The 24,363-nt window shown below is 38.0% G+C and overlaps 1 protein-coding gene across 4 annotated transcripts; it reads right to left on the bottom strand.

Annotated features, from left to right (window-relative positions):
• Positions 1 to 19,225: 19,225 nt before the first annotated feature.
• LOC140867362 (26S proteasome non-ATPase regulatory subunit 7 homolog A-like) lies at positions 19,226 to 21,647 on the bottom strand. Of its 4 annotated transcripts, XM_073272437.1 has the most exons (5): positions 20,888 to 21,016; positions 20,144 to 20,240; positions 19,619 to 19,676; positions 19,432 to 19,524; positions 19,226 to 19,339 (listed from the first exon to the last, which is right to left on the bottom strand). In XM_073272437.1, the coding sequence occupies exons 2-5, from the start codon at positions 20,234 to 20,236 to the stop codon at positions 19,332 to 19,334; spliced, it is 252 nt and encodes an 83-aa protein (XP_073128538.1). In that variant the 5' UTR covers positions 20,237 to 20,240; positions 20,888 to 21,016; the 3' UTR covers positions 19,226 to 19,331. The 4 variants fall into 4 exon arrangements, with proteins under 4 accessions (XP_073128538.1, XP_073128535.1, XP_073128534.1 ...); XM_073272434.1 differs by lacking the exon at positions 20,888 to 21,016 and adding an exon at positions 21,536 to 21,647 and having other exon boundaries at positions 19,243 to 19,524; XM_073272433.1 differs by having other exon boundaries at positions 19,243 to 19,524.
• Between the last annotated feature and the right edge of the window lie 2,716 nt (positions 21,648 to 24,363).

The raw sequence follows: 24,363 nt of genomic DNA, 5'->3' as shown, positions 1-24,363 counted from the left end.
TTATGCGAATGAATGTCCAAAACGAAACAAAAAGAAAAATAAAATTAAACTTCTTGAAGAAATATATACTATTGGATTCTATCCCGTAGAAACAATTAAATTTTCATCCGACGATGAAAATATTTATTATCTTGATGAATCAAGTGAATCAAATTTTGAATCCGATTCCACATTTGATAATTCAAGAAATAATGATGATTAAAATAACGACAAGGGCATTTTTGGAAAGACAAATATAGGGAGTAAATTGAAAGTTATGTTTGATTTAGGGAGTTATCTACAAGTTGCCCTTTTATTAACTAGTCGCCGGTTGAAACATAATATATATTTGTATATATTTTAACTTGAAAGCAGCTTCATCCTTGGATTTTAACAAGTTCAAACTCTTTTTGTATGATCATCAATGATGGACAAGAAGTATCAACAACCTCCATGTGTGAGAGTCTTCGAAGGGCTCCATAGATCAGAGTGTATGTATTCCAATGACTTTGTGGATGTGTGTTTAGCTTGATCACACTTTACTCTCTTAGCCAAACGAGTTTGGAAGGACTGAAGCAGTTTGAGTAGGGATCGTTCCCACGAGGAAAGGGAAATTTAATGTGTTCTAAAATAAAAGAAAAGGGGGTTTTGAGTTTGAACTTAGCTACTAAAAATTCAAAATTAGTTTATAATAAAATTCTATTAACTATCATGCAAGATTAAATTATAACAAAGAAATCAATGAGAAACAAGCCTTGGTATCGGTCGAATACACCCTTGATATTTATTCATTCAATCATCGATTCCCTAAAAATAATTAATTCCATAAAATATTCATCATTGAAAATAAAATTCCTGTTTTACCTTAATCTTAGTTAATTAAACACCAGCGTTCTAGATTAACCCTTACTAATAAACCAACCCGGATACCAGCGATCTAGATTTAAGTTTAAGGTAGCATTCAAACGAGTAAAACTGATGAATCTAGACAATACAAATACCAGCGAATGTATTTAATCTAGTCAAGAGTTGTTCCTACGTTTTAATAAACTCAACAACATAAAATATTAAACGCAGTTGCTTCGCAAATTAGTTGATTCAAACAATTACGGATTTGAATACTAATTTAGCATTAGATTGTATAGCAAAATCCTAAGATGGCCAATTCGAAAATTCCATATACAAGCATGAAATAAAACAGAACAACTTTTGATACTCAATAAGAATTAAAGCATGAAAATCGAATCTCATGAATAAAAAATTATGCAGTAGTGTGAGTAGGGATCGTTCCCACGAGGAAAGAGAAATTTAATTTGTTCAAAAATAAAATAAAAGGGGAGAATGAGGGTGGAAAAGGGGAGTCTGTGATTTAAATTGTGTATAAGAGGGGTCTCGCCCGATCGGTAGACTTGAACCGATCGAGCGAGACAAAATAGCCCAACTTTTTGTTTCACGTAAAAAGACACCCGCTCGATCGGTAAAGATTAACTGATCGAGCGGACAAAAAGATCCAACTTACTGTTTTCGAAAAGAATGCTCTCGCTCGATCGGTAAGATGTGACCGATCGAGCAAGCCCAAAATAATATTTTTGGTTTTTTCTAATTTTCCAAAAAAACAAAATTAAAACAAGAGAATAAACAAAAAAATTCTAAAATAAAACAAGGGGAAGGAAATGAGAACACTGGGTTGCCTCCCAGTCAGCATTAAATTTACAGTCAGTCTATAGCTCGACTGCATGCCGCGATTTACTTGACATTTGGCGGAGCATCTAGAGTGAGATCATGCTCGTCCTCACCTACATTTTCTTGGAATCCTTCATAGTAGTGTTTAAGTCGGTGACATTCACCTTGAATGTTTTGGATGTGTCCAAGCTCTGGATTTTGACTGCACCATGGGGAAAGACATTAGTGATAACAAACGGTCCATTCCAACGTGAACGCAACTTACCTAGAAATAACCAAAGTCGTGAGTGATAGAGCAAAACTTTCTGACCGACTTTGAATTCCCGTCTAGAAATCATCTTGTCGTGGAAGGCCTTTGTCTTGTCCTTGTAATTCTTTGAACTGACATAAGCATCATTGCGTATCTCCTCTAATTCTTACAACTGCAACTTTTGATGCTCGCCAATCTCATCCATCTGCATGTTAAAGTTTTTGATAGCCCAATAGGCTCTATGCTCCAATTCAATGGGCAGATGACATGGTTTCCCAAATATCAGCCGATATGGGGACATTCCAATTGGCATCTTGAACGCGGTTCTATAAGCCACAAAGCGTCATCCAAGCGCAAGATCCAGTCCTTTCTTGTAAGATTCATGGTCTTTTCTAAAAAGGACTTTATCTCTCTGTTCAAAATCTCGGCTTGACCATTGGATTGTGGATGATATGCAGTGGAGATCTTGTGTGTTACATGGTATTTTTTCAGCAAACTGGCTACAGTTCGGTTGCAGAAGTGCGTTCCTCTATCACTGATGATGGCTCGTGGAATTCCAAACCTAGAGAAAAGATTGTTCTTGATAAACTCTGCAACAACTTTAGAATCATCAGTTCGGGTGGCCTTTTCTTCCACCCATTTCGAGAAATAGTCCACAGAAAGTAATATATATATATATATATATATATATATATCCATACGAACTAGGGAACATCCCCATGAAGTCTATGCCCCAAACATCAAAGATTTCACAAACTAAAATAGGTTGTTGGGGCATCTCCTTATGCTGAGATATATTACATGTTTTTTGGCATTGAGCGCACGACTTACAGAAAACGTAAGCGTCTCAAAAGATGGATGGTCAAAACAATCCGCAGTCCAACACCTTTCTCGCTGTCCTTTTTGCTCGAAAGTGACCCCAGAAGCATAAGAATGACAAAACGTGAGAATAGAGATTACCTCGCTTGCAGGTACACATCGTCGTATGACTTGATCAGCGCAGTGTTTCCACAACTATGGATCATCCCATACATAATACTTAGCATCGCTTCTCACTTTGTCCTTTTGTGCCTTGGAAAATCTAGAGGGGAACCCTTTAGTAACTAAATAATTTACAATATTTTCTTACCAGGGTAATTCTGTGCTTGCTGAAAACAGTTGCTCATCAGGAAATTCTTCACGCAAGCTCAACTCCTCATCGATATGCACTAGACGGATTAAGTGGTCTGCGACTCGATTCTCTGTCCCTCTTTTGTCCTTGATATCCACGTCAAATTCATTCAAGAATAGTATCCATCTTATTAGCCTTGGTTTTGTCTCCTTCTTCACCATGAGAAAGCGAAGAGCTACATGATCAGAATAAACAATAACTTTAGCACCAAGTAAATAAGAACAAAATTTTTCTAAAGCAAAAACTACAGCTAAAAGATCCTTTTCAGTGGTAGAATAATTTTGTTGGGCATCGTTCAGAACACGCAAAGCGTAGTTGATAAGTGCAATTTATGCACTTAATTTATATATGATTTTACTTGGCTTTTGTCGTGTATCGAGTAGATTTTATGCATATTTGTTGTTGTTTTTATGAGATGCAAGGATTAGAAGAAAATTAGCAAAAAGAAGGGGAATGATGAATTATGGAGCAGCAACTTCAGAAACTTACCGGGAATATTTAAAAATCCAAATCTGATCTCAACCATTCATAATTAATTTTAGGATGTTTTGAAGCGGCTGTCAAAATTTCAGATCGATCCGACGGTTAGAACTCTGGATATGATTTTTTCAAGAATGATGCGGGTTGAACACAAGCTGTAGCGCCCCAGCGCCCGACGTTTCATTTCTGAAAATTTTTGATGCCGAGCAGCGCCCAAAATAGGCGCTCCAGCACTGCTGCTGCGAGATAGAAAGTGCAGAATTTCGGAAATTTAAAAGACTCGATTGTCGGGCTTTATTTGACGGGCTTTGAGGAGCAATAAAAGGGGAGCCGTACGATCAGAAACATAACATAGACGCACAGTTTGGAAAGAATCTAGAGGAGAAGAAGCGGCACCCAAACAACAGAACAACACAACTACGCATTCAAGTAGGTTTGGGACACAAATTTGAGACGTGAGAGCGAAAGACAAGGGATAATCGAATCACCATACAGAGAAAATTCATCTGGGGACGGATAATCAACTCTACTCTTTGATTTTTATTATCTGCCTTGATTTATGATGAGATTTTTGGATATGTCTATGTGTTTGATTATTTCATTATAAACTTATTAGTTGTTTCTAGAGATTGATGGATCTTGATTGGAGTTTCATGTTTTGACTATTATTTTGCCTACTATTATTTGTTCTTAACAATCTATTTGTGTATTCCTGTTTTGATTGTCTTTCAATTACTTGATCACTAATTGAATTGTTATATTTATTTGAAATCTGGCACTCGGGAGAGGATATTTTGAATAGGATCATAGGAAAACACAACCTAGGATTTTTTTAGAGGTCGGGAGACTTACAAGTTCCTTTGAGGTCACTGAAAGAGAACCATAGAACTTGATTAAATTGTTTTGTTGTTTGATTTCTGATAGGGATATCGAAATTAGCATTAGAATAATAACATTTGCTCGGCACTCGGGAGAGGCAGTAAATAAAAATTAAGGGTTCTTGGCCTATAAATTGGAATAGATGATATAATCAATTGATATGATTTGCATGAATGAAAATCAAGTGATATCTTGTATCTAGAACCCGTCTCAGATCGTGTACCCAAAGCCATCCCTGAAATTCTAGATTCTTTATTTTATTTTAGTTTATTGAAATTTAAAACTTTGATTTTCTAAACAAAGTTGAGATTATTCTAATTACAGGACTTGGTGTGAATATAAATTTTCAATCCTCGTGGGAACGATACTCTACTCACTCTATATTAAAACTTGATACTCGTACGCTTGCGAGTATTTTTCACAACAGTAGTAGATAGTATGCGATGCTTTTCCAAATTTTTGGCCCAAAACCGCGCCTACAGCATAGTCGCTGGCATCACACATGATCTCAAATGGTTTGCTCCAGTCCGGTGGTTGGATTATTGGTGCAGATGTCAATGAGTCTTTGAGTTTGTCAAAAGACTTTTTGCATGGTTCATCAAACTCAAACGAAACATCTTTTTGCAACAGTTTGCACATGGGGGATGCAATCTTTGCAAAGTCCTGAATATATCTCATGTAGAAACCTGCATGGCCAAGAAAAAAACGCACTTCCCGCACACATATGGGATAAGGGAGAGACTGAATAATATCAATTTTAGCTTTGTCTACCTCTATTCCCTTAGATGAGACGACATGACCCAACACAACACCTTTCCCAACCATAAAGTGACACTTTTCAGAATTCAACACTAGGTTGGTTTTGACACACCTCTTAAGGACAAGAGCAAGATTAGACATACATTTTTTTTAATGAATCACCATAGACAGTAAAATCATCCATAAAAACCTCTAAGATATGCTCAATGAAATCAGAAAAAATACTAACCATATACCGTTGGAATGTGGCCAGCGCATTGCAGAGTCAAAAGGGCATCCGTCGATATGAAAAGGTGCCAAACGGGCAAATGAATGTCGTCTTATCTTGATATTCTGGCGCAATATCAATATGAAAATAACCAGAACACCCATCAAGAAAACAATAATAAGGATGATATGCTAAACGTTAAATCATTTGATCAATAAAAGGTAAAGGGAAGTGGTCCTTTCGGGTTCCAACATTTAATTTTCTATAATCTATTCAAACTCTCCACCCATTTTGAATTCGGGTGAGAACCAATTTGTCATCCTTGTTTTTCACCACAGTAATTCCGGTTTTCTTGGGTAGCACTTGGACTGGACTGACCCATTGACTGTCAGAAATCGGGTAGATGACTCCAACTTCAAGAAGTTTCAGAATTTCAGCCTTCACCACTTCCATCAGTCCATCATAGGTGGGTTTAAATTTCTTTGTGGCTGACGCGATGGATTTGCTCCTTCCTCCATTAAAATCCTATGCATGCATGTAGAAGGGATAATTCCCTTGATGTCTGCTATGGTCCACCCAATAGCAATCTTGTGCTCCTTTAGCACTTTGACCAATTTCTCCTCTTGTTAGGCTTCCAAACTGTTGGAGATGATAACTGATAATGTTTCCCCTTCTCCAAGGAAAACATACTTGAGATGTTTGGGAAGCGTCTTCAGTTCAACCACTGGTGCCTGCAAAACAGATGGAAGGCGCCGAGTATTAGAAATTGGTAAAGACAAATAAAAAACATTACCTGACTGAGGTAGCTCAGGGGCGTTGTTCAGAATGTTCTCAATTTCTTTCACTTCTTCACTGAATCCAATTCCATCATCCTGCTGAATGGGTGCAACAATAGCCACCTCTAGCTCATCTTTTCCTGCATGCTCACTATATTCTTGTGCTAAGTAATCCACAATATTGACAGAATAAACACAATCATCACTGTTAGGAAATCTCATGGCATCATAAATATTAAACTTCACAATTTCTCCATCGAATTCCATGGTGAGTGTGCCACTGTGAACATCAATTTTAGTCATCGATGTTTTCAAGAATGGTCTACCTAACAGAATAGGACTGTTACGATCACCGTTTTCCATGTCAAGCACATAAAATCTGCAGGAAATACCAAGTTATTGACTTGCACTAACACATCTTCCACTATTCCCCCAGGGTATGCATTAGACCTATCAGCTAACTGAATAACAATTCCAGTTTTATTCAAAGGACCAAGTTTCAAGGATGCATAAATAGAATATGGCATAACATTGATCGATGCTCCTAGATCTAACATGGTCTTTTCAAGTCTAACATTCCCTATAGTGCATGTGATAGAAAACATACCTTGATCCTTGCATTTTGCGGGCAATTTCCTTTGGATCAGAGTAGAAAAATTCTCACATAATTCCACTTTTTGACAAACCTTCAGTGTCTATTTCCTCTTTGTTGTGCACAATTCTTTCAAAAACTTTGCGTATTGAGGTACCTACTTAATAGCATCTAGAAATGGAATGTTCACCTCACATCTACGAAAAGTCTCATAAATTTCCTTTATCCCTTATATTTTCTAGATTTCTTAAGTGCTAGGGGAAAAGGGGCAACAGGCTTATATTTAGAAAGGGGATGAAACTTACCTCTTGGCGCTTTTTTTATTGATGCTTCTCCATCATCCGCCTTTGGTTCTTCTTGTAGCTTCTCCTTGGGCAAAGCATCAACTTCTTTCTCCTTGATCTTCAACTCATTCTCATTCCTTAGAGTACTGGCACTTGCGTTCTCTCTTGGGTTAGGAATGGTTTGGGACGGCAAAGCATTGGAATGTTGTGATTCCAATTTTTTGATTGCAGTGGCGAGTTGACCCATATGTGAAAGAGTGGGTGCCCAGTGAGCCAACTTGTGGCTATGGGCTTTGATGACTCTTTGTATAAACAATCTTTTGTTTAATATTATTTACACTTTTATTAATGGCAATGACTTTATCTTCCTTCATATTGTTATATTGTGATATACTATTGTTGTTTTGATAAAGACCTTGAATATACTATAGTGTATGTAAGATGTGGTAGAACATGGGTATGTCTATCATGAAACACATCTTATAGTCACTGTATATTCTAAACCGTTCCTAGTCGATTGAGCCGTCCGATAATAAGGATAAGGATCGCTCGAGTTTGAGACTAGCATTTGCGATGCAGAGTACCACGTTTCATTGGTAGGGAACATGGAGATGTTCGAAGCATGCAAATGGATATTCATATGATGAATAATCGAACTACCCTATCCGGACTTTCCAAGTGGTTATCACTTATCGAGTGGATTAAGTCCGCGGTTTTGGTTGTACACCATTAGTCCTTACTACTTGAAACATCATGGAGACTCTATATGCTAGTACTGTGCTTTGACTCGTTTACCGACTCTATTGGGGTCATCAGGTGTCGAGATTGGGTGCAGTTACAACACATATAGGAGTCGATGCATTGTTGTCAAGGATTCACCACATACTTGCGAGTGTGGATATCCTATGCGATCTGAGGAGATGTTAGTGTGACGAATCTCTGGCCAGAATACTTGATGTGATTTAAGAAATGGTTTCTTAGTAGCACATGCGATGTCACTAATTTGATCTTCAAGATGTATTGCATAGTTATCGAATCTTGAGCGACTCTCGATATACCAATGGTTGTTGATTCGATCGGGATATATGGATGAAGGGACCGTACTGTACGCTAACCAAAATCTACTGGTTCTTGTAGGAACTATCAGTGATACCTAGGGAATCATGGGGCGATGTTGCTAGGCGTTTTACCATGATTCGTTGGGCAAGTCGAAAATTGTTGTTCCGAGTCACAAGGAGTTGTGAGCCCACGGCTAGCTGTATCCCTGAACCATTGAGGGTCACACAGAGTAATGGAGTTTTAATCCCCGTTGAGATAGTTAAATTTAAAGAGTTAAATTTAATGAACAAAGAAGTTGGACTTCTTAATTAAGAGTAAGGGAGTAGGATTTCCTAAAATGACATAGGGATGGACATTTTTGGAAACCACTGAATTCGGATTCAGGAAAATTTATCTTGACTTTAAAATGTGCAGAAATGGTTTCTGTGCACATTGGTGAAATTGGTTCATCAATCGGAGTCACGATAATATTTATATTAATTTCTGAACATGCGGGCTTTGCTTGTCGGGCCTCAACTTATGACTAATGGGCCCTAAGGTGTTAATGGCCTGCATTATAAATAAGTTATTGCAGTACAGAAATTAGACACAACAGGTCATAATTTGAGAGACAGTTTTCGAAAAACCCTAGCTCTCTCTCTCACACGACCGCCGCCCCACCCTCACTCTGTCAGAGATTTTCCGGTCTGTGATTTTGAATTGCAGTCTGGAATAAGAGAATCAAATTCGTTATTCTATTCGCAGAAAACTTCTGATAGATTTTCTAGTGCAATCTATCAGAGGGATTAAACCTCTATTCGTGGACCTGATTGAAGAATCGTTCGATCATCAGTTCCAGGGAGATACAAGAAGCGCAGAGAAATCTGTGTGGTGTCCATAAATCTCGATTCGAGATTGAAGGTAAAATTTAATAATAGTTATTTAATTTTACACACACAAATAATTTAATCGTAAAAGGTTGATACCCACACTATGGAATTGTTCCATAAAATTTTTAAACTTCCGCTGCACCGGGTATCAATACCGATTGATCTGAGAGCCGCGTTTTCCAATAGTGGTATCAGAGCCAGGTTGCTCAGATCAAACGATTAAATTAATCGATTGTACAAAAATTTTTGAGTCTCGGTTTTTAAAACAAAATAAATATTTTAAATAAAAATTTTTTTTTTTCCGGGCAAAACCCGGGCAGCGATTGGATCGCTGCCCAGTGGGGCAGCGATGGTCGCTGCCCAGGGTGGCGCACAGCGCCGCCCAGGGCGGTGCACGGCGCCGCCAGCGCAGGGCAGCGCTCGGCACCGCCCAGCGCAGCGAAGGGTGCTGCGCAGGGCAGCAATTGTCGCTGCCCTGGGGGGCAGCCGGGCTGCCCCGGCCCGACCCCACGGGGTGCGGGCCGGCCCGGTAGTGTCCCGGGCGGCCCGCGGGAAAAATTATTTTTTATTTTAAAATTAATTTTAATATGTTAAAATTTTATTTTTGGTCCGGTCAAAAATTGTTTTTGATTAGTTCACGAGGCATCGGATCGAATTGTTCGAGTCCAAAAATTTTAAAATTGATTTTTGGATAAATTTGAATTTTTGGAAAATTTTGATATTTTATCCTTAAATTGAATTTTGAAATCAATTATTTTTGGTACAATTGATGATAAGATTTGATCTTATGGATATATTAAGTAAAATATGATTTTATCTATAAAATTGGATTCTGTAGATAAAATATGATTTTATTTAATAAAAAGGTAAAATATGATTTTATATGTAAAATATGATTTTATATATAAAATATGATTTTATCCTGTTTAAATTTAAATTGCCAATGCATGTTATCCAATAAATTAATTTTGAATTAAATGTCATTGGATAAGGATGATCGATTGCCATGACCAATTTTGTAGGTGTATGTTAGGAATTTACATTTGTTTTTATTGTTGTTGGTTTTATTAATGGGCCTGGTTTATGGCCCAAATATGAATGTCATATGTAATAAAAGTGGGCTTGGTTTATGGCCCGTTCCCACCCCCTAAAAATGTATCCCCTACTTGTCATTATTATTTAATGTAAATACATTAGATTTAGTGGGAGATCAAGATTTGAAGATGGTGGGCCCAGCAGACAATAAAGACAGAAGAAATGTAAATTGGAAGCAAATGTAATAGGATTGCATTGCATACTGCATATAACCTAGGATTGGACTAAGACTCGTGATTGGCAACCACGGGTCAATTAGAAATGGAATCGATCATCCTATATAATATATGATATTATGATTGTATGCATGTTTTAGACATAATTGCGTGAATCCAGCAAGCATGCAATAATTTGAAATTGATGAGACAAATTTTTATAATTAAAAATCCCTCATTTTAAATATGATTTAAAATTGATAACAAGATAAATAAAGGAAATTTAAATTTGTTTAAATGTTCCTACCTTCCATCAACGATCAATGTATGAGATGCTACCCGCGGATACGGTCCGGCTCATATTATTGGGGGGCCCGTTCGTCGGAAAGCTGTACATTGGATCGACAAATGTTGTAAGTTGGGTGGAACTCCCATGGGATCGGCTCATATTATTGGGGGATCCACATGGCGACCGTCCATCACAACTTAATATTGATGGGTCATCTTGACATGTCACTATAAACGGCGTCATATTATTGGGCCCTTATTGGACATGAGGTAAATACATGGGGGTTGCTTTGGAAGCAATTGGGCTCTACCTTTTGAGAATTATAGTTGGCTGATATTATTCGGGACCATAAGTTTTTCAATTGGACTCCATGTTCTCACTAAGGAAAAAGTTTCCCGTTTTCACTAGAGGGTAGTGAAATCGTTAAAATAGTGGGAGTGAGATTCATAAAATTAAATTCGCCTATTTTATGTCTTAGTAAATTACTTAAACAATCATTGATATATGTCTGTTTTTCTTTTCAGTATTTCATACGATGAATTCGCGTAATCCATTATTCTCGATCCTCGAACAAAACAAGTTGACTGGCGCAAACTATACGGAATGGTTCCGGAAGTTGAAGATTGTCTTGACTTCGGAGAAGATGCTCTACGTGTTAGAGAAATCTCCTCCGAAGGAAGCACCAGCTGACGTAAGTCCAGAGGAGTTGGCCAAACTTGATGCATGGTGGGACCATGACATCAAGACCAAATGCTATATGCAAGCCTCGATGTCTGATGAACTCCAGAGGCGATTTGAGGACACCGTGAATGCTGCTGACATTCACGCTCAACTCAAGGAACTTTTTGGGGCTCAGTCGAGGGCTGAAAGGTTCGCTACTGTTAAGGAGCTGATGACGTGTCGCATGCGTGAAGGGACTTCGGTCCGTGATCATGGGGTACGAGTGATTTGGCTCATACAGAAGTTGGCAACCCTTGATTTGGTGTTGGAGCATGAACTCAACGTGGATTTACTGCTTCTGTCTCTTCCTTCTTCGTTTGACGGATTTGTGGTAAATTTCAATATGAACAAGATAGAGGCCACCCTTGAAGAGATGGTCAATATGCTTGTAACATATGAATCCACATTAAAGAAGGATAAGTCGGTTTTCTTGGTGGGCTCCTCATCTTCTGCTAAGAAGGGGCCAAGTATGAAGGGTAAGAAACTTTCTGCCCCACCCAAGAAAGTCGAGCCCGAGAAGAAGCACAAGACAAAGGCTTCAAAAATGGAAAAATCCAAGGATGTTTGCCATTACTGCAAGAAGCCCGGTCATTGGAAGCGCAACTGCAAGGAATATCTAGAGCAGTTGGGAACTGCGAAGGGTATGTTCTATATTGAAATAAACATTTCACTTAACACTACTTCTTGGGTATTGGATACCGGATGTGGATCTCACATTTGCAATGATTTGCAGGTGATGACAAGAAGTCGCAGGCTTAGAATGGGTGAGACCCAGCTGAGGCTCGGGAATGGTTCCAGAGTTGAAGCTACGGCCATAGGAGATGTTTGTTTAATTTTGCAGAACGGTTTTAAGTTATTATTAAGAGATGTTTTATTTGTTCCAGATTTAATTAAAAACAATTATTTCTATTTCTATGCTTGATAGAGATGGTTATTCTTGCAATTTTGTGAATGGGATTTGCAATATTTACAAGAATGAATGTTTGATTGGAAATGGACAACTAGAAAACGATCTATACAACTTAAAACTGAAAGACGTTCCAATAAATTATGTTGATAAACCGGCAACAACAAACAAGAGGAAAATCGATAGTCAAACCCAGCAAACCTTTGGCATGCTAGGCTAGGTCATATTTCCTCAAGGAGGATGAACAAGCTAGTGGGAGAGGGCATGTTTGATATGTCTGATATTAACTCTCTACCTACTTGTGAATCCTGCCTGAAAGGAAAAATGACTAAATCTCCTTTTAAGGGGAAGCCTGAGCGTAGTCAAAATCTGTTGGATTTGATCCATACAGATGTTTGTGGTCCATTTAGAGTTGGGACTCAATATGGCCACACCTACTTCATTACCTTTACTGATGATTATTCTAGGTATGGGTATTTATATTTAATGAAATATAAGTCTGAAGCATTTGAAAAGTTCAAAGAATTCAAGGCTGAAGTAGAAAACAAGCTAGATAAAAGTATTAAAGCACTTCGATCGGATCGAGGTGGAGAATACTTAAGTACCGAGTTTTTGGACTATCTGAAAGAGAATGGGATTCTCTCTCAGTGGACTCCTCCTATGACACCACAGCTTAATGGTGTATCGGAACGTCGTAATCGAACTTTGTTGGACATGGTTCGATCCATGAAGAGCTTCACTGAGCTTCCACCTTCGTTTTGGGGCTATGCGCTTGAAACGGCGGTATTGTTGTTAAACAACGTCCACACTAAAGCAGTGGACAAAACACCATACGAGTTATGGAATGGCAAAGCTCCTAAGTATTCGTACTTGAGGATTTGGGGATGTCCTGCTTACGTGAAGCGGACAGTGGGAGATAAGTTGGATAGTCGATCCAGCTTATGTTATTTTGTAGGGTATCCGAAGAATTCAATCGGATATTATTTCTATTATCCTGCTGAAACAAAGGTGTTTGTTTCAAGGAATGCCACCTTCTTGGAGAAGGAGTTCTTATTGGATAAGAAAGGCGAGATGATGGAACTCGAAGAAGTTCGAGAAGAACCCGAAATACAAAATAACGATCCTACACCTCAGGAACCATTGCTGGACACGCCTGCACCTAGAAGATCCGAGAGGACTTCTAGACCTCCTATTCGATACGGTCTTCTTCTTGAAGGGGATCAAGATGAACCCGACATTGGATGTGATCCAAGAAACTTCAAGGAAGCAATTTCTGATGCGGATTCAAATTTATGGCTTGAAGCTATGCAGTCAGAATTGGATTCGATGCATACAAACCAAGTTTGGTCTTTAGTAGATCCTCCCGATGAAATTGTTCCAATAGGGTGTAAATGGATCTACAAGAGAAAGCTTGGGCCTGATGGTAAGGTATTGACCTACAAGGCGTGATTGGTGGCGAAAGGTTATACTCAAAGGCAAGGAGTTGACTATGATGAAACCTTTTCACCAGTTGCAATGTTCAAGTCCATAAGAATCCTTATTGCCATAGCTGCATGGTATGACTATGAGATATGGAAAATGGATGTGAAGACTGCTTTTCTTAATGGAGACATTAAGGAAGAAATCTATATGAGGCAGCCTGAGGGGTTCACATCCATGGGAAGCGAGCATAAGGTATGCAAGCTTCAGAGATCAATTTATGGTCTAAAACAGCATCAAGAAGTTGGAACCAGAAATTTGATGAAACAATAAAGGATTTTGGTTTCATCAAAAACCCGGAGGAACCATGCGTGTACAAGAAAGTAGTTAAGGATGCTGTGACATTCTTAGTACTTTATGTTGATGACATCCTACTCATTGGGAATGATGTAGGGATGTTGCAGTCAACAAAGATATGGTTATCAGGTAGATTTTCGATGAAGTATTTGGGTGAGGCATCCTACATTCTTGAGAGAATGATAGGACTCACACAATCAACCTACATCGACACCATATTGAAACGGTTTTCAATGGATGGGTCCAAGAGAGGACATCTACCCATGTGTCATGGAGTTTCTCTATCCAAGTCAATGTGTCCCAAGACTGATGAAGAGATAGAGAATATGACACATGTACCATATGCGTCAGCTATAGGTAGTATCATGTATGGGATGATATCTACCAGACCGGATGTAGCATTTGCTCTGAGTGTCACGAGCAGATATCAAGCTAATCCTTGTCAAATGCATTGGAAAGCCGTGAAGGACATTCTTAAGTACTTACGAAGGACTAAGAATATGTTCATGGTATATGGAGGACGAGATCTGAAATTGGAAGGCTATACCGACTCTAGCTTCCAAAGTGACGTGGATGACTCGAAGTCAACCTCTGGATTTGTGTTCATGCTCAATGGCGGTGCTGTCTCTTGGAAGAGTTCCAAGCAGGACACCACAGCGGATTCCACTACTGAGGCTGAATACATTGCAGCATCAGCTGCTGCTAAAAATGCCGTTTGGATGAGGAATTTCGTCCAAGAGTTGGGCGTCATTCCTGAATTTGTTGGTCCAGTCCCGGTGTACTGTGACAACACGGGTGCCGTTGCTCAAGCAAAGGAACCAAGGTCTCATCAAAGATCCAAACACGTACTGAGGAAATACCACATCATCCGGGAGATTGTGGAAAGAGGAGACATCACTATCGAACGAGTGGCCTCTGCAGACAATATCGCTGATCCACTTACTAAGCCCTTGCCTGGACCATTGTTTGACAAACATCGCTAAGCAATGGGTCTACGTAGTATGACTAGTTGGCTATAGGGCAAGTGGGAGATTGAAAGAGTGGGTGCCCAGTGAGCCAACTTGTGGCTATGGGCTTTGATGACTCTTTGTATAAACAATCTTTTGTTTAATATTATTTACACTTTTATTAATGGCAATGACTTTATCTTCCTTCATATTGTTATATTGTGATATACTATTGTTGTTTTGATAAAGACCTTGAATATACTATAGTGTATGTAAGATGTGGTAGAACATGGGGATGTCTATCATGAAACACATCTTATAGTCACTGTATATTCTAAACCGTTCCTAGTCGATTGAGCCGTCCGATAATAAGGATAAGGATCGCTCGAGTTTGAGACTAGCATTTGCGATGCAGAGTACCACGTTTCATTGGTAGGGAACATGGAGATGTTCGAAGCATGCAAATGGATATTCATATGATGAATAATCGAACTACCCTATCCGGACTTTCCAAGTGGTTATCACTTATCGAGTGGATTAAGTCCGCGGTTTTGGTTGTACACCATTAGTCCTTACTACTTGAAACATCATGGAGACTCTATATGCTAGTACTGTGCTTTGACTCATTTACCGAATCTATTGGGGTCATCAGGTGTCGAGATTGGGTACAGTTACAACACATATAGGAGTCGATGCATTGTTGTCAAGGATTCACCACATACTTGCGAGTGTGGATATCCTATGCGATCTGAGGAGGTGTTAGTGTGACGAATCTCTGGCCAGAGTACTTGATGTGATTTAAGAAATGGTTTCTTAGTACCATATGCGATGTCACTAATTTGATCTTCAAGATGTATTGCATAGTTATCGAATCTTGAGCGACTCTCGATATACCAATGGTTGTTGATTCGATCGGGATATATGGATGAAGGGACCGTACTGTACGCTAACCAAAATCTACTGGTTCTTGTAGGCACTATCAGTGATACCTAGGGAATCATGGGGCGATGTTGCTAGGCGCTTTACCATGATTCGTTGGGCAAGTCGGAAATTGTTGTTTCGAGTCACTAGGAGTTGTGAGCCCACGGCTAGCTGTATCCCTGAACCATTGAGGGTCACACAGAGTAATGGAGTTTTAATCCCCGTTGAGATAGTTAAATTTAAATAGTTAAATTTAATGAACAAAGAAGTTGGACTTCTTAATTAAGAGTAAGGGAGTAGGATTTCCTAAAATGACATAGGGATGGACATTTTTGGAAACCACTGAATTCGGATTCAGGAAAATTTATCTTGACTTTAAAATGTGCAGAAATGGTTTTTGTGCACATTGGTGAAATCGGTTCATCAATCGGAGTCACGATGAATTTTATATTAATTTCTGAACATGCGGGCTTTGCTTGTCGGGCCTCAACTTATGACTAATGAGCCCTAAGGTGTTAGTGGCCTGCATTATAAATAAGTTATTGCAGTACAGAAATTAGACACAACAGGTCATAATTTGAGAGACAGTTTTTGAAAAACCCTAGCTCTCTCTCTCACACGACCGCCGCCCCTCCCTCACTCTGTCAGAGATTTTCCGGTCTGTGATTTTGAATTGCAGTCTGGAATAAGCGAATCAAATTCGTTATTCTCTTCGCATAAAACTTCTGATAGATTTTCTAGTGCAATCTATCAGAGGGATTAAACCTCTATTCGTGGACCTGATTGAAGAAGCGTTCGATCATCAGTTCCAGGGAGATACAAGAAGCGCAGAGAAATCTGTGTGGTGTCCATAAATCTCGATTCGAGATTGAAGGTAAAATTTAATAATAGTTATTTAATTTTACACACACAAATAATTTAATCGTAAAAGGTTTGATACCCACACTATGGAATTGTTCCATAAAATTTTTAAACTTCCGCTGCACCGGGTATCAATACCGATTGATCTGAGAGCCGCGTTTTCCAACAATATGGGTATTCAAGTTCTGGACACTTGCTCGGGTTTCCTGTTGGAAAGTTAGAGTATTAGATGCAAGATCCTTAACTATATTCTCAAGAAACTCACCTGGTGTTGGAATTTGTGGACGCTGCTGTTGTGGAGGATATGGTGGTCAATAGGCTTGATTGTGCGGTATGCGCCTGAGGTCCAGGTTGATTTGTTGGAGGGTTTCCATATCTGAAATTTGGATGATCTTTTCAACCTGGATTGTATGTGTTGGAATATGGATCGTACTTCCGCTATGGTGATCCAGAAAATCCGCCAGTAGCATTGACCTGTTCAACCGATTCCTCTTGAAGTGTGGGACACATATCAGTAGCATGTCCCACTGCAGCGCAAATCCCACAAACCTTTGTAGTTTGTCCATTCCCTAGAGCCATCTGACGCACAAGAGACGTCAGTTCAATCAATTGTTGCTCAAAAGAAGAGACATTTACCTCACTGTTCTTCTTCGGCGCGGGATCAATCCTGTTGGTGCCAAATTGCTGAGAATTTGCAGCCATGCTCTCAATTAAATTCCTTGCTTGCACTAGAGTTTTATCCACAAATACTCCTTCACTGGCCGCGTTTAACATAATCCTGTCATGAGGTAACAAACCTTCATAGCAAAATTGAATCAATTGATTTTCACTTATCTGATGTTACGGACAGCTAGCACACAGTTTTTTGAACCGCTCCCAGTATTCATGCAATGATTCCCCTGAGTATTTCTTGATTCCATAGATTTTTTTTCGGATGTTCGCGGCTCTAGAGGCTGGAAAATATTTTTCCAGAAAGATTCTTTTCATCTCAGTCCAAGTTGTGATGGATCCATAGGGTAAATAATGTAGCCAATCCTTAGCAGCACCCTTCTAAGATAAAGAAAAGACCCTCAGTTGAATCTGCTCCTCTGTCACTCCATGGGGTTTCATACTTGTGCAAACCACACGGAATTTCATCAAGTGTTTATTAGGGTCCTTACCTGCAAGACCATGAAAAGAAGACAATAAGTGAATCAATCCAGATTTAAGCTCAAAAGTAGCATTATTTTCTAAAGTAGGAAAGAATGCATAAGGATGTTGATTGGGATCAGGAGTGCCCAATTGTCTTAGACTCAGATTCGCGTTAACAGCCATTTCGTCTACAGAAATTTCTGTTCTAATTCTTACTCTTCTTGTTTTCTACGAGCTTCTCTCCTTTGCCTGTTTAAAGTTCTTTTGATCTCCGGGTCGTAGAAAAATTCTTCGTCAGACGAGTCACCTGAAAGCATGAACGAGAGAAAAGCTAGAAACAAAGAAAAGAAGAAACGAGTGAGATTAAACAACCAAAAAAATAGAAAGAAAAAGAACACAAAAAATTAACACCGATCCCCAAAAACGGCGCCAAAATTTGGTAGCGCTTAATCGTGTCACGCCCAAATTACCCAACTCAATCAGATAAACAAATTATGCAGTAGTGTGAGTATGGATCGTTCCCACAAGAAAAGGGAAATTAATGTGTTCTAAAATAAAAGAAAAGTGGGTTTTGAGTTTGAACTTAACTACTAAAAATTCAAAAGCAATTTATAATAAAATTCCATTAACTATCATTCAAGATTAAATTATAACGAAAAAAATCAATGAGAAACAAGCCTTGGTATCGGTCGACTACACCCTTGATATTTGTTCATTCAATCATCGATTTCCTAAAAATAATTAATTCCATCAAATATTCATCATTGAAAATCAAATTTCACTAAAAGAAAAACGGGAAACGACAACGGATTATATCCGTTGTCGTAGGGGTCAAAAAACCGTTGTACTTTAAGGTGTTGTCAAAAGTATAACATACAACAACGGTTTATATCCGTTGTGGATTTTAACATACGACAACAGATATGCAACAGTAAATATATGTTGTCGTACACAGTATTTGACCACGGTTTATAACCGTTGTCTTAAGTTGCCTTTAACGACAGTTATAAACCGTTGTTTATGTTGACATACCACAACAGATTTGCAACAGTTTATATCCGTTGTCGTAGACATTATTCAACCACATTTTAAAACCGATGTCTTATGTAGGTGTTTTCTTATTATTCAACCACGTTTTAAAACTGTTGTCGTATGTTGTTTTTTACAACAATTTTAAACCGTTGTCTTAAGTTGATTTTCACAACAGTTATTATTTGTTTTCCTCAACATTACAAATGAAACAAAATTTAAAATTTCTAAAATAAAATTTAATATATGATTTTTCAATATTACAAATCAATATTCTTATTCTAAATTCTAAATCATCTACTAGAAAACATATAGATCGAGTTATGAACTAATCTATATAAATTAACTCGGAACTTTCCAATAGATTGAGTTATGAACTAATCTTGATAAACTTGGAACCCTCGTTTCACAATCTTCAATCTTCAATCTCTCTTCAACCATGTCTCTCTTTTCTTTTGCCCGTTTCTGTATTAGTGTCACCTTGTTTTTCACACCTAATCAGAAGCCCAGACTAGAAGTCTGTGGAAGAACACCCCAATGCCAGGATCAATGTAGTTTAGTGGATCTTAAAAGTCTTTGTTCTAAAAAGGGATTAAAAAATAAAGCAGAACCTCTCCCGTTAGTGTTGATCAAATTATGAAGAGCAATCACACTTCTGATGAGGGACGAAAGATATATGACCAACATCATATCATTTGTTTTCACTGAAAATAAGAAACATATCAATTATTTCATTAAAGATAAAGCTTAATTAATTACTAGTTGAATAAGATTTAAAAAAAATCTAACTGCCTTTACCTGCAAAAGCTTTAATTAATTCGGACACATTTAGATTAGGAAGTAGGTTGAAAACATCCTGCAGAAGTTTAGTAACATGTCACAATGTGATGCAAAATCATTTCTACTTGGAAGAGAAGCAAGAAACAACATTCTCCGAGTCAAACAACTTGAAAATTATATCATGGGCCAAAACAACACCAACACACCACTTATTCAATCATTATGAAATAAGGTAACAAGAACTAATAAACAAAGACCATAACGAACTAAACATTCATCAACAATAACACCAAAAGGAAACACTCAGTAAATTAACGGTAATGACAATAGTCACGGATCACTTTTAATCATGCATCCAAACCCTTCAAAGCAGAAAGTTTTTCAGTGACCTGAAGGAACATGCAAAAACACCTTCTGGATTTTTTGTGTAACGTTCTGCATGTGATGAATAAAAATCTTAAGAAAACTGTTTTTTCCCAATATTGTTGCTCCTTTTTGAAAGTGGAAAAACATAGAAACATGTCAAATATATCATAAACATACCTCTTTAACCTCCTCAACCGCATAATAGGCTTTAGTGGGTATTCCAAGCTCTTTCGGCTGGACGTCGATAATGACTAACACAGGAGTTGGCATGTAGCTGCGTAACAAGAAGAAAAATCAAATATTACGAAATATAGACGACAATCATTGTATTACAAAAGAAAATACCATGATATACCGTGACTCATAAAACAAAAAGGTGCATTGAAAAACACAGGTGTGGTAAAAGAAAACAATTGGTTCTGATAAGTTAGGGAAAGATGATGCACATGCAAAAAGTTTGAATTAGCTACTGTTCAAGATCAGATCATAGGTGAAAGGGTAGAATAAAGTCAAAAGCATCTGAATAATATATTGTTTTTAAGGACATCGAAATAAAACTTATAAAGAGTAAGGAAAAGTGGGAGTATATTGTTATCCAAACACAGTGCAACAAGTCAGTCGTGACATCAATCAGAAACACAACGAAAATTCCCGAGCTACCCAGAGTAATCTATTTCTTATATTGGACTGTTAGCTCCAAAAGATGAATCAATTTATAAAAATATGTTGAGGTTAATCACATGAGAAAACAATGAGAAAGCATCCTTGGCAAGATTATAACATTTTGGGAGAAAGCAACCACTGTAGAAGAAATACCATAGTACAGGAGGTCCAAGTGCATTATTTCCAAGACCAAAGAAGCATTATTCCATGAAAACAAAATTATATAAAAATTAAAATATGGATTAGTTCAAAATTGACCTTGAAATAATAAGAAAAAGGAAATATGAGAGAAGCCAGTTGTGCGTCTCAAAAAAGGTCAAATTTGGGAATCACCCGACACAGTTTAATGGACATATCAACATCTTCATGTCCCAAGTCCATTGGAGCAGAGCAGAAGAAAATAATATTTTTATCTTAACAGTTTGATGCATATGATCAAATGAAAAATAAGAGAAAACAACTGTACTGTTTGAGCATTACCCGCCATCCAAATGTTCCTTAAATATGCCATCAAATGCACGGCACATTTCCAAATTTTGTACAATTGTGCCTATAGATAGACATAAAACTCTTAAAACTAAAAACAGTTCTAGAACCTTATCATGATCACTTTCAGCAATTTATTAAGAAAAACATTACCCCATCATCAGTTGCAATGGGCCTGCCAATACAGTCCAACTCTGCATTGAGTACATCAATAGTTTTATTTATCAAGGCAATAATGCAGGGAATGCGCTGCCTTATAACAGTATCCAAATGCTAATGCAGACAAAATGAATATATATATATATGTATATATATATATATATTGAAAGAGTATTTGATAGCCCAGCCAATAGCGAAATGGTCGCATTTTCATAGAATAATCAAGCTAAAAAAATAGAGTTCAGCCTGGGGCTAACCTACCTGAGACAAAAGCTTTGCCAGATATTCTGATCTCATTTTGTGAGCAAGATGCCCATATTCTGGGCTTGATTCAAAATATTCCCTTTCTTTTTGGTGAGAATAATTCATGTCAACATTCTTATTGATATCAGCTTGTGAACGGTTCACTATTCAAAACCATGGATGTTGGAGCCCGTACGCTCTACCCTCGAGTACCTAACAAAGTCCAAATTAAATTTTAAAGTTAAATAAAGGAAACATTGCATGAAAGAGCGGGTGCCCAGTGAGCCAACTTGTGGCTATGGGCTTTGATGACTCTTTGTATAAACAATCTTTTGTTTAATATTATTTACACTTTTATTAATGGCAATGACTTTATCTTTCTTCATATTGTTATATTGTGATATACTTTTGTTGTTTTGATAAATACCTTGAATATACTATAGTGTATGTAAGATGTGGTAGAACATTGAGATGTCTATCATGAAACACATCTTATAGTCACTGTATATTCTAAAACCGTTCCTAGTCAATTGAGCCGTCCGAGAATAAGGATAAGGATCGCTCGAGTTTGAAACTAGCATTTGCGATGCAGAGTACCACGTTTCATTGGTAGGGAACATGGAGATGTTCGAAGCATGCAAATGGATATTCATAGGATGAATAATCGAACTATCCTATCCGGACTTTCCAAGTGGTTATCACTTATCGAGTGGATAAAGTCCGCGGTTTTGGTTGTACACCATTAGTCCTTACTACTTGAAACATCATGGAGACTCTATATGCTAGTACTGTGCTTTGACTCGTTTATCGACTCTATGGGGGTCATCAGGTGTCGGGATTGGGTACAGTTGCAACACATATAGGAGTCGATGCATTGTTGTCAAGGATTCACCACATACTTGCGAGTGTGGATATCCTATGCGATCTGAGGAGATATTAGTGTGACGAATCTCTGGCCAGAGTACTTGATGTGATTTAAGAAATGGTTTCTTAGTAGCACATGCGATGTCACTAATTTGATTTTCAAGATGTATTGCATAGTTATCATATCTTGAGCGACTCTCGATATACCAATGGTTGTTGATTCGATCGGGATATATGGATGAAGGGACCGTACTGTACGCTAACCAAAACCTACTGGTTCTTGTAGGCACTATCAGTGATACCTAGGGAATCATGGGGCGATGTTGCTAGGCGCTTTACCATGATTCGTTGGGCAAGTCGGAAATTGTTGTTCCGAGTCACAAGGAGTTGTGAGCCCACGGCTAGCTGTATCCCTGAACCATTGAGGGTCACACAGAGTAATGGAGTTTTAATCCCCGTTGAGATAGTTAAATTTAAAGAGTTAAATTTAATGAACAAAGAAGTTGGACTTCTTAAATAAGAGTAAGGGAGTAGGATTTCCTAAAATGACATAGGGATGGACATTTTTGGAAACCACTGAATTCGGATTCAGGAAAATTTATCTTGACTTTAAAATGTGCAGAAATGGTTTCTGTGCACATTGGTGAAATCGGTTCATCAATCGGAGTCACGATGAATTTTATATTAAGTTCTGAACATACGGGCTTTGCTTGTCGGGCCTCAACTTATGACTAATGGGCCCTAAGGTGTTAGTGGCCTGCATTATAAATAAGTTATTGCAGTACAGAAATTAGAGACAACTGGTCATAATTTGAGAGACAGAAAATCGAAAACCCTAGCTCTCTCTAAATTAAATTCGGCCGCCCCCTCCCTTCTCTGCGTGAGAAAATCCGGTCTGTGATTTTGAATTGCAGTCAGGATTAGCGAATCAGATTCGTTATTCTCTTCGTAGAAAACTTCTGATAGATTTTCTAGTGCAATCTATCAGAGGGATTAAACCTCCATTCGTGGACCTGATTGAAGGACAGAATATTCATCAGTTCCAGGGAGAGACAACAAGAGCAGATTAAATCTGTTGGTATCCAGAATCTCGATTCGAGATTAAAGGTAAAATTATATAATAGTTATTTAATTTTACACACACAAACAATTTAATCGTTGAAGGTTTGATACCCACACTATGGAATCGTTCCATAATAAAATTTTTAAACTTCCGCTGCACCGGGTATCAATACCGATTGATCTGAGAGCCGCGTTTTTCCAACAGTGGTATCAGAGCCAGGTTGCTCAGATCAAACGATTAAATTAATCGATTGTACAAAAATTTTTTGAGTCTCGGTTTTTAAAAACAAAATAAATATTTTAAATAAAAATTTTTTTTTCCGGGCAAAATCCGGGCAGCGATTGTCGCTGCCCCGGGCGGCGCACGGCGCCGCCAGGGCAGACAGCGCAGGGCGCTGCGCAGGGCAGCGCTCGGCGCTGCCCAGGGCAGCGATTGTCGCTGCCCCGGCCCGACCCACGGGGTGCGGGCCGGCCCGGGAGTGTCCCGGGCGGCCCGCGGGAAAAATTATTTTTTATTTTAAAATTAATTTTAATGTGTTAAAATTTTATTTTTGGTCCGGTCAAAAATTGTTTTTGATTGGTTCACGAGGCTTCGGATCGAATTGTTCGAGTCCGAAAATTTTAAAATTGTTTTTGGATAAATTTGAATTTTTGGAAAATTTTGATATTTTATCCTTAAATTGAATTTTGAAATCAATTCTTTTTGGTACAATTGATGATAAGATTTGATCTTATAGATATATTAAGTAAAATATGATTTTACCTATAAAATTGGATTCTGTAGATAAAATATGATTTTATTTGATAAAGAGATAAAATATGATTTTATATGTAAAATAAGATTTTATATATAAAATATGATTTTATCCTGTTTAAATTTGAATTGCCACTGCGTGTTATCCAATAAATTAATTTTGAAT

The sequence above is a fragment of the Henckelia pumila genome, chromosome 4, assembly GCF_033568475.1.
Source record: "Henckelia pumila isolate YLH828 chromosome 4, ASM3356847v2, whole genome shotgun sequence".
In the NCBI taxonomy this organism is placed as follows: domain Eukaryota; kingdom Viridiplantae; phylum Streptophyta; class Magnoliopsida; order Lamiales; family Gesneriaceae; genus Henckelia; species Henckelia pumila.
The sequence above is the reverse complement of the archived record's forward strand: the minus strand, read 5'-3'. Positions and strand labels throughout refer to the sequence as shown.